General features: G+C 39.7%; 2 protein-coding genes across 4 annotated transcripts in view; one reads left to right on the forward strand and one right to left on the reverse strand.

Annotated features, from left to right (window-relative positions):
- LOC113588239 (atrial natriuretic peptide receptor 2) overlaps nucleotides 1-9,953 on the forward strand; it is a 30,651-nt gene extending 20,698 nt beyond the window's left edge. The window contains exons 11-22 of the mRNA XM_027027346.2: nucleotides 606-710; nucleotides 1,132-1,203; nucleotides 2,093-2,252; nucleotides 2,579-2,734; nucleotides 3,052-3,220; nucleotides 4,375-4,521; nucleotides 5,028-5,151; nucleotides 6,814-6,882; nucleotides 7,046-7,220; nucleotides 7,744-7,842; nucleotides 8,674-8,765; nucleotides 9,438-9,953. Coding sequence (XP_026883147.2) covers nucleotides 606-710; nucleotides 1,132-1,203; nucleotides 2,093-2,252; nucleotides 2,579-2,734; nucleotides 3,052-3,220; nucleotides 4,375-4,521; nucleotides 5,028-5,151; nucleotides 6,814-6,882; nucleotides 7,046-7,220; nucleotides 7,744-7,842; nucleotides 8,674-8,765; nucleotides 9,438-9,500 — 1,431 coding nt within the window. The 3' untranslated portion in view covers nucleotides 9,501-9,953. The remainder of the gene's footprint in view (nucleotides 1-605; nucleotides 711-1,131; nucleotides 1,204-2,092; nucleotides 2,253-2,578; nucleotides 2,735-3,051; nucleotides 3,221-4,374; nucleotides 4,522-5,027; nucleotides 5,152-6,813; nucleotides 6,883-7,045; nucleotides 7,221-7,743; nucleotides 7,843-8,673; nucleotides 8,766-9,437) is intronic.
- Nucleotides 9,954-11,895: 1,942 nt separating this feature from the next.
- spag8 (sperm associated antigen 8) lies at nucleotides 11,896-14,972 on the reverse strand. Of its 3 annotated transcripts, none has more exons than XM_027027354.2 (6): nucleotides 14,754-14,972; nucleotides 14,331-14,484; nucleotides 14,014-14,059; nucleotides 12,592-12,598; nucleotides 12,243-12,305; nucleotides 11,896-12,127 (listed from the first exon to the last, which is right to left on the reverse strand). In XM_027027354.2, exons 1-6 carry the CDS (start codon nucleotides 14,823-14,825, stop codon nucleotides 12,005-12,007), a joined length of 465 nt encoding a protein of 154 aa, XP_026883155.1. In that variant the 5' UTR covers nucleotides 14,826-14,972; the 3' UTR covers nucleotides 11,896-12,004. The 3 variants fall into 3 exon arrangements, with proteins under 3 accessions (XP_026883155.1, XP_026883153.2, XP_026883154.2); XM_027027352.2 differs by having other exon boundaries at nucleotides 12,484-12,598; XM_027027353.2 differs by having other exon boundaries at nucleotides 12,458-12,598.
- Nucleotides 14,973-15,717: the final 745 nt, after the last annotated feature.

A 15,717-nucleotide genomic window follows, 5' to 3' on the forward strand; every position in this document is an offset into this window, starting at 1 on the left:
GTTCAGATAGCAGCTTTATTTGAAGCTGAGCTTTGGTTGGGCAGCCTCCAGCTGAGGGCAAGGGTCCACAGAAGCCGCCAGCTAGTGGTGAGCACTAGCACTAACTCTCTCTGGGGCTTCAGTAGAGACGTGTGCGCGGCGTCTGTGCCTGGATGAACCAGGGAGCCCTCTCCCGTGGGGTTTATACCCCCCACGAGAGGCCACAGCAAGAGGGGGAGGGGAGAGAGGGAGGGCGCAAGCGGCTGCCAGTGGAGATGTAGAGCCGCTTCCTCCCTACTGTGATCGCCCTGCTCCCTCTGCTGTCCAGCAGGGGGGATGTTATGTAGGTCAAAGGGTACACTAACTGGAGTTAGCCTCCAGACCTTACAAAGATGTTACTTCTCGCTGCACCTCTGAGTCTCAGCAAGGGGTAGCTTCTGAGATCTTGTTGAAGATCTCGCCTGGAGTAAAAATTGAGTATCTTGAGTAGAAAAGTTGAAGGCTAAACAAAATCAATTCATAAAATTGTGGATTTGTTATAGTTTGCCATGTTTTCATGTTTTATGTCTATTTGATTTCTGTTTTATTTCAATATATTTCTATTTTGTTGTTGTTGTTGTTTGTAGATGAGGGATGTTCAGTTCAACCATTTGACAAGGTTTGTTGGTGCTTGTATTGATCCACCGAACATTTGTATTGTGACGGAATACTGTCCGAGGGGAAGTCTTCAGGTAAGCACTTCCTTTACTTAACCTTGTGTATAATAGGTCACAGTTTTGTTTGTTAAATATTGGATTTCTATTTCAAATCACATGATATATTCATAGAATTAGGCAATAGAATAAATTTGATTGCAAGATCACATGAAAAAAAAGTATTTAGCTATTGCTATGATCAAAGGTGCTTTAAAGTTTTTAGGTTTTTTAAAAAACTGACATTTTTATAAACACTTATGTAAGGCACCTAGTTCTTAACATTTCTGGGAACTGGTCGGAGATTTTAGTCACTGTCTATCTTGCTGTTGTTGGCGTTTACTCCGATGTAGTTAATGCTAATGAAAATGAGTGGGTCAAAAACAGATCCCCCTTATCAAAATGCCTAAGTGCACTGATTGTGTGGTTCATGGTGATGAGATCTGTTTTGTTCTTACAGGATATTCTGGAAAATGAGAGCATTAACTTGGATTGGATGTTCCGCTTCTCTCTGATCAATGACATTGTCAAGGTGTGTGAGAGTGCCGTTTTGCCAGAGCATTTGAACTAGAGATTAAAGACTTTTTCAACGCCACAAACGTCACCAAATGCAGCAAACATTCTGTCATCTTAGTAGTGCCTTGTACTCAGCTGTAATAGTCAGGCACACCATTAATGGAGCATGGGAAGGCAATGTTGCTTTAGAGATTTTCTTGTCTAAAAGCCGCCTCATTAGTAAAAGAAAATAAATTACAATCAGAGACAGCAAGATAGTGCATTTGGAAGAGAAGTAAACTAAAAAAATTCTACTTCAGCTTCATCCCTTCATTAAAACCAGCACTGTGTTTTATAAATACGGAGCCAAGACATACAAAAGCACTGGCTTTCAATGAAAACATTGCTCTGCTATTACATCAAAGTGATCTGTCAGTTAAGTAAGGAAAACATGCTTTCCCTTTCAGGAGGAACTAATAGAAAAAAATAAGTAGTGCTCTTATCAAGAAGAAAGATAATTTATGAGTGATGCAGATTGAATCACCTTGAGAAGACTGTCCAACCTGAATGGATGCATAAAAAAATAGCATTTCTCAATTGGCATTTCCAGGACATGTCGTTCCATTCCAAGTCCGATAGTTTTATCATTGACTTAAGCATGCAAGCATTCAAATATTTCATTTAATACATACAACTCTGGTCATTCAGCCACAGTGATGGCCACTAATTGTTTTGGTTGAGGGTTCCATGTGCTCTTCCTCTTTGAGTAACCATTAAATGGTACTTAGATAGCTTGTTACATAAACATTTTTGGACAAAATTTTATGTGTCTTAAGACTTTTTCTAAATCAATGGGTGTTCTTCAACATTTTCTCATAAATCTAGGGGTAAACCCATAACACTGCATTCCGTTCCTGTGTTGCCAGGGAATGAACTATCTACACAACAGTTACATTGGTTCCCATGGAAATCTGAAATCATCAAACTGCGTGGTGGACAGCCGGTTTGTATTGAAAATTACAGATTATGGTCTGGCAAGCTTTCGATCATCATTTGAAAATGAAGACTCTCATGAACTTTATGCAAGTAAGTAAACAACAAGATAAAAAAAAACTTCCTGTAGTTTCAGGTTAGAAATGAACATTGAGCTGTTAATGGTTTGTCCCAGTCTTTAACATATTTATTGGGGTATTTATTATAAAACTCCAAGTAGTACTGATTATACTGAGAAAAGGTTGGATTCTGTAAAATAATAAAAATTTTGTTTATTATTATATGAGGGAGTAGTTATCTTTTGCTAGCAGCAGATATATATATATATATATATATATGTGTGTGTGTGTGTGTGTGTGTGTGTGTGTGTGTGTGTGTGTGTGTGTGTGTGTGTGTGTGTGTGTGTTTGTTTGTTTCAGGAAAGCTATGGACAGCTCCAGAATTATTGATATATGACAGGCCCCCAGCCCAGGGGACACAGCAGGGAGATGTGTACAGCTTTGGTATCATCCTGCAGGAGATAGCCTTGAGGAATGGAACATTCTATGTAGAAGGCATGGATCTGAGCCCCAAAGGTTAGCACCACATTGAGCCCCTTATGTCAAACCCCTCACATGGTTGAGTTGGCATTGTGGTTTTGGAATGTTCATATGAACAGGTAGGTTTTTTTTTTCTTTTATAACCACTATGGAAAATGTTCAGAGGACCCAAATATGCTGTTTTATTCATTTAGTGTTAAAAAAAAAAACCAGACCAAACCTGCCAGTGAGTACCTTCATGTATATGCCCTATTCACCACAGAACCCACTTTAACATGTGCTCATGTGAAGCTGGGTTCACTTGAGACTGTGCTCATGTGAGGCTGGGCTCAGGCATGTGTTCCCTGCTGCAGAGATCATCCAGAAGGTGCGGAATGGGCAGAAGCCCTACTTCCGGCCCACGACAGACAACAGCCGCCACTGTGAGGAGCTGACTGTGCTGATGGAGAACTGCTGGGCCGAGGACCCCGCTGAGCGGCCCGACTTTGGCCACATCAAGATCTTCATCGCCAAACTCAACAAGTGAGCGCTGCTCAAAACCCGCAGGGCGAGCCACACTCAGCAGCATGGGCCTGGGCTCGCTGTCTGTAACCCTGGGCTAGCCAGTTCTTAAAGTTAGTCTTACTGAAGTTAATAAGAAAGTTAGTCTTTTCTTTTGTTTTCCTTTATCCTTTCCTTTTTTTGCTGTTCATGACTTATAATAGAAATAATGAGGTTTCGCTTGTAGCTTAGTTTGCAATGTGGTCTTAAGCATAATTTGCACTAGATATTTTTGAGTGAAGCAATTTGACATATATTTGTAAGAAATTAGTCTTTGAATGTTTTATTGCCAATTTCATAGTCTTTCCATAAATTCTTTAAAATGAGTAAATAAATGTTGCCATTTAAATACATACTCGAATATACTGAGATTTAATTTAAACTCCTCAGTGTGAATTTTTATGTGTAGTTCATCAGTAAGGGTTATCAACTGAGCTGTAGGTATGGCTCCTAAAAATGGATCTTCTAACTTTAATGTTGGGTTAATCTGCCATACATCTAAAACAGTGTCTGCTTGTGTATATGCCTGTCATATATACTAAAATTCTATATATAGTATAATTAAAAATAAAGTAAAAAGTACTAATGAGAACTTTAATATAAAATGTAAGTTAATATACTAATTAAAATGTGAATTTACAGAAAGCACCGTTTGCAAGATTTGTACCCGAGATCAATCTGTTCCAGCCTCATGGTTTTGTAATAATAAATGTAGGTATGTGTGTTCAAAGCCAGAATAGTTTTGGATGAATCAGCATTCGGAGTTAGGACACTAGCTGATGATGAGTCATCAGATATCTCCTGTGGAGTTTCAGAAACTGCACCTCAGGTCTGTGAACTCCCATGTTGAGAGGGCTCACACTGAACTCCAACACACATCTTTTTTGCTTCACTGAGCAGAGGTACCATCCTGCTGTTACTGGCTATTAATCCGCCATTAACAGTTACTCAAAATAAATTAATACATAATTTCATAATCAATTTGATTAAGCTCAATCAAACAAGAGCCAAATCAAGCACCAAATCCTTTGAGTGATTCATTTTCTTTTTTGGCTACATTTGTTTACATGATGTTTACACCTTAAAGGGTCCCCACCAGTTGACGGTTTTCTGACTGCTGCTTGTGTATGTGGCAGAGAAGGGAGCACCAGCATCCTCAATAACCTGCTGTCCAGAATGGAGCAGTATGCCAACAACCTGGAAAATCTGGTGGAGGAGCGAACGCAGGCCTACCTGGAGGAGAAGAGGAGAGCAGAAAATCTGCTCTATCAGATCCTGCCGCAGTGAGAGCCATTGTTTGTAATATCACCCCCAATCCTTTACTGTTGCCACTGTTTCTTCACCTCAGCTTGATGAGTGACGGTGATTAAGAGTTAACAACCCCTCCCCTGCCTGTTAATGGAGGTTCACAAATGTTTCTTTGCTCAGCTGAAAATAATTTCACGCTCTGTGGTAGCCTATTTCAGACAAAATTATGTGAGCGAAATTAACTGACCTGCTTCCCATCGTGAGAAGGAGATTTGCGTTCTTATATCAGGAAAGCCTTAGTAACAACAAGCGTTACTATTGGCTCCCATGTAGTGCCGTGTTAGGGATGAATCTTCTTAAGAAACACTTTTTATCTCTTGTACATGCATTTGTCTTGAACTTGATGGTTACTACATTGTAATGCCGTAAGTCTGGACTAAATAGTGCAGCGTTTGCAACTATGCGTGAGCTTGAGTAGCTGTGTAGCAATTTTCTGGTTCATTTCACCCTTCTGGGTTTATTTGGTTTGCTTGCCCTTTAGTTCAGTCGCGGAACAGCTGAAGAGAGGGGAGACAGTGCAGGCTGAAGCCTTTGATAGTGTCACTATCTACTTCAGTGACATAGTGGGCTTCACATCAATGTCTGCAGAAAGTACACCGTTACAGGTATGTATGTGACATTCAAGAAATATGCTTGATATCCCATAGAACTGTTTGAATAATTGTAAACTACAATTATGCTATATTGTTTTGAATCATTGACATCACTGCATGAACTGCAGGTTTATTTGATATAGGGGTTGCTGCTTATACGCTGAGTCTTAGTAGCATGAAAGCAGAGCAGTGCTTTGAACTGTGAGCAATGTTAATATGAACTGCACGTATTGGGCTTGACTCTTGAGTTTGATGCAAAGCTGAGTCAGAGAGATGTATGGGCGTGTTTTTATTTCCCCTTTTTCCCATATCCTGTGTTGCTTTTGCTCTCTTGGATGTTGCTTTTGCTTTCTTGGATGCCTTCTCAAAACACGATCACCTTCTGAAGACCTGATGTGTAATACCCCAATATGGTCTGGGTTTTCTGTTGTCTGTGGCTACAGCAAGCTAGCCCATCTGCAGTGGAGTCTACGTTTGGGGAGAACGTGTACTAATTTTATTGTATTCCGTCTTAGTTTATTCATACAAATGGTATGCTGTGGGTATGGGCATGCATCCAAATTGGGGCGGGGCAGGGCAGAAAGTATTTTAATTTAAGGGAACCGCTGGGACTTGATCACATGAAGGAAGGCATTTCTCAGCAGACCATAATGGAATATGGTAAAGCTAGACACACAATGGATGATATTGCATAGTCTTTGAGGCAAGGTTGAGGCAAGAAACAGTTTTAGAGACGTTCTACCTACCTTAAAGGGTGACAGTGATCTAGGGAGTTTGGAGAAGTAATGGCTGTATATTTGTTCAGATAAATTCCTAACCAAATGTACTGACCACAATGACACGCCTGGACTTCCAGCCAATTAAAAAGAGACTTGCAGCTGTAAAAGAAACTGCCTTCCCTTTGCTCTCAGCAGTGCAGAGCAGCTTTGAGACCAAACACATCTTTTAACGGTATCATACAACTCTATTTTTTTTAAATTATATGCATGTATTTTTGTTGTTGTTGTTGTTATGGTGATTCTGTTTTAAGGTTTAATGTGAAATCCTCATAAGACAATGCTGCTGTTATACCTTAGATAAATAGATAAATATTCAACTTGAATGATTTGTTGTTTTTATATACTGGGGATAATTTTATTTATATATATATATATATATATATATATATATATATATATATATATATATATATATATATATATATATATATATAATAATCTCTTTGAAGATTCTAGCTGAGTAACTGCAGTATACTGTAGTAGAGATGTAAAGATTCAAAATTGTAGTAAAATACACAGAGTTTCTAGAGAAATAGAACATTTCCGACATCAGCTGTGCAAGCAAAGTGCTTCTCAATTAGTAGTAGGAGCCAGTTTATATATGAAAAAGTAGATGTTTAAATCATAACATTCATTCCATGGGGTTCTAAAGTTCCAAGAGTGTAGATGAGCTCCTTTTATTTAGGAAACTAGTTTAGGAAGCACTTTGCTTGCACAGCTGATTAAAGGCCCCTGTCCGAAACGTCCTGTTTCTCTGGAAACTCTGTGTACTTTACTACAATTTTAAATATCTCTACATCTCTTACTCCAGTACACTGCAGTTACTCACCTGGAATCTTATATATATATACACACACACACACTCGTGACTGAAATAGAATTTACCTCTATCCAGGTTGTGACATTGCTGAATGACCTCTACACATGCTTTGATGCCATCATCGATAATTTTGATGTGTATAAGGTGAATGACATGCTTAAAAATCTTCTAAAATATTTTTTGATGGGGTTATCCATTTAAACTAAATTTTTCCATTGCTGCTTGAAGAAACCATGGATAACTCTACCTGCAGAATGTGGAAAACCTCATGAGGATTAATGCAAATCTCCTTCCTCCTTTGTCTCAGGTGGAGACCATAGGTGATGCGTACATGGTGGTGTCAGGTCTCCCAGTGCGTAATGGTAAACTCCATGCTCGTGAGATTGCCAGCATGTCATTAGCTTTACTGGAACAAGTTAAAACCTTCAGAATCAGACACAGACCCAATGATCAGCTGCGGCTAAGGATAGGAATCCATACAGGTACTCCACCTCCTGAACTGAATGCTGTAAAGTGCATGGAGATTTTATGTGGTGGTCAAGCTATTTGTAGTTAACATACTGCTCATTTTTGTTTGTCACAGAATAAGGCAAAGTGCACTACAGATGGTTTCTTATGTCTAAAAATGTAATGGTTCTTCCACCTACCGCATCCATGCCCCACGTTTGACTGTGATAAGATTTAGGATTTCCTGTTGCTCTTTTCTGTTTTTCGCTCCTATTTGCTTCACAGCCAAGCACTAATCCTCATAAAACGGCTAAATCCCGCTGTGGACTCTGATGCAGGATGTGTTGTGCATTGTCACCTCGTGTATACACAAGCCATAGTGGACACTGTAATAAGCTTAGGGCTTCTACAAGTGCAGGGACTGTTCAGGGCTTTAATCTGTCAGGTGTTGGCTTCTGGAGTTCTGGATTATATCTTTCAGCAAGAGTTAATTAATCCCCCTCTTTCTCTGTGTGTGTGTGTCTGCTTGGTCTGTTCTGTGTGTTTATGCTTGTTAAGGGCCTGTCTGTGCAGGTGTGGTAGGCCTTAAAATGCCCAGGTACTGTCTGTTTGGGGACACTGTCAACACAGCATCAAGGATGGAGTCCACTGGGGAAGGTGGGTGAGCCTGTTTCTGATATATTTTACAAGGCAGTAATGTGTCCCTTAAGGAAAAAAACATGCATGCAGCAATTCTCAGCAATTATGACTCATACAAGTCACATACATTTCTAACCTTCAGTATCAATTTACCAACCTGCTCTCGATTTTGTCCTCTGTTAGCTGTAAGCAGTCTACCTCATCTTTTACTGACAGCAGGCCAACACATACGGTGTTTCCAGCATATAGATCCCTTCAACACGTACTCCCCAATGTGGCTATGCTCTGCTCTGAATGAACACTTACCAGCAGCAACACATGGAGTGGCTCATCCGCACTCAACTTCAGCAGCGTAGTGCCATCTGTGAGGCTCAGATTGGCTTACTGCCTCTTTTCCTGCACTGGCTTTCTATGTACTTAATAACCATTAATAATTAATGGAGGTGTCACTCACCATCCAGCCTTGGTGATTTATAGTATACTATAACTAAGCCTCAGCATCCACTCAGAGGGTAAAATCTAGTGCTCACCCAGATGGATCTACTCCATATGGAGCCTATATACATTATTAAGTATGTCCAGTCTCTTCAAACAACAGCTTATTGTGCCTGGTGTAGACTGCATACATTACTCACTAGACCTTTGGCCAGGTATCTGGTGGCTGCCTAAGTGTAGAGTCATCAGTATTTTATTGGGTTCCTGCTGTCACTCTGGGCACTTACTGTGATTGGCCATTTGGCTTGTATTGATGTGTGTTCTTTTACTGTGATTGGGTGTTTGGCTTGTATCGACGTGTGTCCTCTTACTGTGATTGGTCGTTTGGCTTATATCGACATGTGTCTTCTGCAGCCCTGCGGATACATGTGTCCTCAGCCACCAAAGAGGTGCTCGACGAGTTCGGCTACTTTGACCTCCAGCTGCGAGGGGATGTGGAAATGAAGGTATAGAGGTCTATCTATCTATCTATCTATCTATCTATCTATCTATCTATCTATCTATCTATCTATCTATCTATCTATCTATCTATCTATCTATCTATCTATCTATCTATCTATCTATCTATCTATCTGTCTATCTATCTATATTTAAAATATTGTCAATGTTGTGACTTGTGTGAATCTTTATTTATTTATTTTTATTTGTTGTAAGATGTTTAAAAATGTAAAATCTTTTTCCTAGACTTTTTAAGATAATGGACCTTTCCAGTCTCCAGAAATAGTAGGATAACCTTCTACATCAAGGCAGAGCATGTCCAGCTCTGATGTCAGTGGTTGAGTCTCTCTCAAATTACAAGCCGCCTGCAGCTGAGAGGGAGACTCAGGACGTGCACTGTGCTCCTGTCGACATGGAAATAATTTTTTAAATAAAACTAAAGCAAACAAAAGCCCAGAAAATCTCAAGATTATCTACTTTGTGTTTGCTAGTTAAGATAATCTGAGGCTGAGTCTTGCCCTCTGCTCAACATAATTACAGGTGGAAGAAGGTGGGCCATGTGGTGACCCATGCTGATGTCCCTGAGCTGGCTCGGTGCACTCACTGTTCATTACTTGCTCCACCAAGCGGGCTGAGTGCTCATCGATGGACCCTATTGATCTTTGCCTTCCTTCTTTCAGGGCAAAGGCAAAATGAGAACATATTGGCTTCTTGGGGAGAAGACAGATGTCTATGTTATCTGAGAGCCCTGCTGACCAAGGCAGAGCTGGCCGAAGCTGCTGCAGCAAGAGCCACTATTCTGGATGTTGTTCTACGTTCGAGAGGTTGTGCTGCTTCACCACCCAGAACAATTACCCCCGTTACCTTTTGAGGGAGGTCTGTTCAGGTATATTTCATACCTGCTTTTACTGCAAAAAATAAAAATGTAACGGTAATTTTTATGATGAAGACTCTTATGTGTTGAGACTTGGTGCCTTTTCCTTCCAAGTGAGATTCTTATTTTTGTGCTTTCTATATTCAGATTTATATGTGATTTGGAAACTGTAAATGTGTACTTGGTATCTTTATCCCGCACACAAAAAGGATAAGGGTACAGTGTATTGAATATAGTGCAGGCGTCAGAAGTGAACTTAATATTTGTATATATGTATATCCAAGACATTGTAAGATATTTTGTTCAATAAACGTAATAAAAAGGAGTGGACTGGTTTGCCGTTCTTACATCAGTATGTGTTGTTCTGTGAGTGATTTTGTCCATTTGGTTATCCTGCAACTACGTTTTCTCCTACGACGCAGCAGGTTCAGTTGCCTCGTGAACAGGCTGGGTTGAAGAGGAAGTCTGAGATTACTCACGTAGTCTTGTATACCTCATCCTCCCACAGAACTCTGGGACTAGTATCATGTTACAGAAAATGAAGCACGACCGATACTCTCTTGTATAACTGAGTTGAGGATTAATTTAATAAATTCAAGATAAAATACTTATCGTCCATTTCCTCCGAAGCCTCAGTACTTTCAGGTAGACGACAGGATTAAACGTTTACCAAGGTTGATTTTACGAGCAGCAAATAAGAAACATTTATCTTTGCAGCGTGTCATATTACTCGTCCTACGAAACCATAGCGTAATCATGTCTTATGTCATATGTCCCCCGTGTGTTATTTAAATAATGTAAAAAGCCATGCGGTGATCAAGGTTCATTACTGTGCACTAAACAGCGTCGTGGAGTATGGGTAGTCTGAGGGGATGACATCACTGCACATTAACTGTCCATTAAGCATCTGGGTCTTTTAACATCTGTATCAGAGTGTGTAACAGCACATGTATTTAGCTCTTTGTTGGGATTGAATGTACCCGTAACGATAGAAAACATAAGACTTGGACAATGTGGGAACATTAACATGTTGTTTCCCTTTAAATTTGCTATTTGTAAAAGAAAATGCTTTTATTTTAATAATCAAAGAACCCCAATGTTTCCTTTTTGATTTCAGAGGTTCTAGTCAAGTTTAATTCTAAGCATAGCGCTACTGCAATAAAATCAACAGAAATACCCCGTAAATATAGTAATACAAGACGGCAGGTGTGTTATACGCCCGCGTGTCGCAGCAACATCCCACCTACACAATTCTTAATTACCTCCCACTCGACCGGGTCGCTGGCGCGTTCAGTAATGAGGCAATGTGCCCATGTCGTTCTGTTCTTTGTTTTCAAGTCTTAATAAGTGTAGGATTTATGATTATGATTATAGCCTCTTCAATCAGCAGTCAAAGGGGCAGATAGGGCCAAGTATGCCTTGAATGAAAAAAGTGATACGTCTGTACTGTCCCTTTTAATTAGCGAATGGTGTGGAAACCCTAATGACTGGGTTTAAAGACTGCAGCTAAATCCAAGGATAATATGTTATGCCATTTTAGACTTTTCAAATTCTAGAGTTTTAAGACCTTTAGACAAGGAACCAAAGGAACAATTAAGTTTAAAATCAAGGATCTTTATATATACATTTATCTCATCTGGAATGTTTCCGTGCAGCTGAGGTAGAACAACCGATTTAACCACGAATTTTACACTGCTGCCATAAAACTGTCAGTAATTAGTATCTGACTGATACCTAAAATTAAAGCATATCTTACAATTTCGACATATAGGCATGTCTAGGCTGGTAAAGAAAGCAAACAGCCCCCAGCTCCCGACAAAGGCAAGTGAATCTGCACGAATGCCTTCTAAAAATGACTTGTTGCTATAGCTACCCAGCGCTAATCCTCGATGAAAGCATGAAAGAGTAGGATAGTGGCAGAGTGCTACGTTGACTGACAGTCAAGTTCTGTAAAAGAGAGCCACAGCCACCGCGTTAGGAAGGCAATGAATCAGTCGGTGTCATCGACATAGTTAGCTAGGTTTCTCGCTCGTGGTGAAAAAGTCAGATGCCTGGTGTTCTGATCCAGTTTACATGTTCCTTGGTCAATGCCCGAGCGTAGCCCATGAAGTTACAGCTCGCATGACGACTGAAGGGAATTAGCCATTAGTCAAATGTTGCGAAGTAGCATAATTAATGAAACAAAATATGCCGTACATAATAATTACATTTTTTTTTTTTGCAAACACTGCTAAACAGCCATATATTAGTGATTTAAAGTTAGATGGATTAAAACGCACGCAATTTATTTGAATCGTTGGTAAACTGAAAGTTTTTCCTTGGTTATACATTTATAGCACAAGAGGGTGAACATGATAGTAGAAATCAAATGCTTCAAATTTTAGGATAATTCTCAGGAGTGAAGGGTGTGAGGTCATCCAAACTCTCGTTAATAGGTGTGCTGAAGCTGGCATTCTTCTTAAATGGAGTATCTCTAGTTCTGACTGGTGTCATTCCCTGTAAAATCAAACAGGGGCTTCTCATGAGGACCACAGAACTATCATTCCTCCAATTACACTGTATTTATGTATATGTGCATTGTGTAAAGTGATTTGCAATCTCTGTTCAGTACCTGAATCTTCTGGTAGTTTTCGCTCCAAAAAGTGATCGCCTGATCAGTTTTGTAGTCATGATCCTAACAACATGCAGGCAATGTAATTCTTCTCCACAATAATTTAACTGTTCCTTCAGCAGATGACTAGGAAACGGCACTATACTATGACTAAACTTTAACAGTTTTTATAATGATAAATGGTGACTCGAAATGAAGAAATTCTGTAAAATCACAGTGAAAGCGGAGTGTTGTGACAGACCATGGTCACGGCTGGGCAGGCAGGCTTGAAGCCATGTGCTGTGTAATCCGCTCTGGTTATGGAGCACAGCTCATGGGCCGAAGGCTCGGCGTTGAGCTCTGTGTGTACCTGCTCACTGTAAAACAGTAAAATGACACCACACCATAAACTGTGCATCACTTTAACCTGACTCTTTATCCGAGATCTTTCATCACATCTTGCATGAGACATGACAAGCTCTTAGACTCCTGTGCTTTCACTCATATGTGTGGATCACTCATATGGGTTTTTTCAGCATGGAGTCACAGCAAACAAGTGCACTCAGTACCAAAATGGTGAATGGAAATTAAACAGATTTGGAAGATGAGTGATTCCTCATCAGAATGCAACATCATTTCCAAAGTGAGGGCTCCCTTGAAACTGAGGTGTAGGAGAGCAGACTATGATCTATCTTGCTATCTTGGACATGTACTCATGGACCTCTTTTGCGCATGTGTACCGTGTGACACGATCACTCAGACCATGCCAGGAGTCAGTATTATGTAATAACAGCAACAGGACAGACCACAATGTCAACGTTTTAAGGACAACTGAAGCACATCTGCTGCTTCGGGTAATGTCGCCGTACCCTGCTGATGTATTCACTAGTTTACTGAGCTGAAGGTTTTCGCAGACTGCTGGGTAATGTTTTTATTAGTGTCTACATCCTGTCTCTGATTTAACCCATTGACTGCTGTAGTTCTTTTAAGAAAACACAACTGCCCTCCCAATTTTTTGACACAAGGCCTCTTCTCTAGATGTGGCCAGTCACTGTTCAAACTTGGCCTTTGAGCCAGGGTTCATACCCAGGCCTGTGGCTATGAGATACTGTCTTGCTCTAGGTTCATATTTGTTATGTCTCTTTTCTCAATCCAAAGCAGGGGACAGTTGTCAAGGATACATCATGTGATTCATATAGCAACAAATATAAAATGCCATGATAAAGACTAATTAAAAACTTTGAATTGAACTGTGACACTGAGACGCAAATACTCTTACATCATAGTTTACTGTTTCCCCTGTTCACTTAGATCATAGTCTGCTGTTTTACCTGTTTGCTTACATCATAGTTTGCTGTTTCTCTTGTTTGCTTACATCATAGTCTGCTGTTTCCACTATTCTTTTACATCATAGTCTGCTGTTTCCTCTGTTGGTTGAAGCACCACCCCTGGCAAGCTGACACTCTTGGGCACCTGAGCAAGGCCCTTAACCCTCAATTGCTCAAGTGGTACTGTCATAATTGTATGTTGCTTTGGATAAAAGCATCAGGAAAATGTAATGTAAGCTTTTTGGGCAGTGGTAGCTCAGTGGTTAAGGTACTTGACTTGTAATCAGAAGTGGTTCAAGTTGCCACTGTTGGGCCCCTGAGCAAAGCCCTTAACCCTCAATTGCTCAAGTTGTACTCAGTCATTATTGTAAGCAGCTTTGGATAAAAGCGTCAGCTAAATTCCATAAATGTAAATCTTAAAACCTGAAACTCACTACAGGTCTTTTCAAGTCTATTTTAATTACCTTATCCTTTTGATGAGATCCTTCTCCAACAGCTCAGTTCGTAAACCTAGAATAAAATGTTGTTAAAATAGATGTTAAAATGAAAGAGATTATCCTGAAAATAATTTTGTATTTGCATCATTCTTAATGTATGGACAGAAAGGCTGCCCATCTATAATGAATCACAGTTAATGCCTATACTGAATTTGTGATGAATACATTTTTAACCTTAACGTTTAGCAAATATGTTGACCACATGGCAAGAAATACAGTATGAGATGAGTACAGAAACATGATGCAAATACAAATTCTGCAAAAATAGACATGATCATATTTACCTCTCTTTCTTACCCCTGATCCTTTAGGGGTGATGTAGGCAGCTTTCACTGTACTTACTACTTTAGATGTTATATCCACTGTAAGGATTCCCCTGTGTCCATTTTTGTGGATGTCTAATCTGGTCCCAGTACTGTCCAGCAATGCAGTTGCTCTCTTATGCAACAGAGGTGAGATACATCAGTAAATTAGTATATAATCATGATTGTGCCAGTGAGCCAAGCAATACCTAGTATTTAAACTTTCTGTGTATATAGCTAGCAAGCTGTATGTTTTGTTTTTTATTTAAAAAATAAGGTTTTGTAGCAAAATAGGCCTTGTATATTAAAATAAAAAGTTCAACCTTAATCACTACAAATTTTTAGATCACTATAGAGTAAATGATCGCAAACCTACAGGTAACATTAGAACAGTATATTACTCACCTCCTCTACCCAGTTATCCAGTAAACATCTCCCAACTGGTTTATTTTCAGCATTAACTTCCGAGGAACTCATTTTAATTACATTTATATGGCAGCTTATAAACAACGCCTTGAATTAAGTTGTCATTTCTATTTTTTAAAGGACAGTCTTTAATATCGAATGGCAAAATGAGTGTGTCGGAAATATTTACGAGTCTCAGTTCGGCATAGCGTGGGCCTGCGTTGCCATAGCAAATGTAAACAAAAAGCGTTCGGTACGTCATCTCCTTTGTTTTTCTTACTAAGAAAAAAGGAAAGCGCCCGCGATGTTTAAAGGTCTATTGGGCAGATTTCGAAATTATAAGAGATAAGAGATATTTCCATACCTAGTTGTTAGTATTAGCTCCAACTTATTGTTAGTATTAGCTCCGGATGACTGTTGATGAACAGTTTATTTTGAACGTGTGGATTGAACTGCCAGTTTGAGTAATGTAAATGCAGTTTCTTATTTAGTTCCACTTTATCTCTTGACCTCCGAAAGGGCTTTTGTCTTACAGGAGTCCATCTGAGTCTCACTGTGTTAATCACTGTGTTTTATAGACCAGATCAGAAGCACGTGGTTTCTATAAAGCACACTAATTAATATTGCTAATTGAGTGCAGCTAACAATTAAGTGTTTTGAGTATCATCAGAGTCCAGTTGCAGAAACAATAGGCCTATAATTTAGGCTAGCACTTAGAATATTAGTACATATCAATACTTAAATCCAGTCCTAGACAAAGCACTGCACAAATTGGCATTATTACTTTAAATCTGATGGCATGTTGCTAAGAGCAACCTGATTCAGCTAGAGGATGCTGAAATCAAAGCAGAAACCATGACAACATTTGAAACTGACACGAAGGCCACAATGCGTTTGTTGGCTTCTCTTTGTGGTCAAGATGATCCCCCCCCCCCCCCCCCCCCCCCCATCTGTGGGCAGCAAA

Source organism: Electrophorus electricus, chromosome 6 (assembly GCF_013358815.1).
Source record: "Electrophorus electricus isolate fEleEle1 chromosome 6, fEleEle1.pri, whole genome shotgun sequence".
Lineage (NCBI taxonomy): Eukaryota > Metazoa > Chordata > Actinopteri > Gymnotiformes > Gymnotidae > Electrophorus > Electrophorus electricus.

Excerpts from the sequence above, each read along its gene's own strand:
- spag8 (XM_027027352.2), bottom strand. The coding sequence starts at position 14,825 with ATGAGTTCCTCGGAAGTTAATGCTGAAAATAAACCAGTTGGGAGATGT. Across the intron at positions 12,599-14,013 it reads GATCTCATCAAAAGGATAAG|TGAGCAGGTACACACAGAGC; the intron begins GTAATTAAAATA and ends ACTGTTTTACAG. Across the intron at positions 12,306-12,483 it reads CCTGCCCAGCCGTGACCATG|GATCATGACTACAAAACTGA; the intron begins GTCTGTCACAAC and ends GCATGTTGTTAG.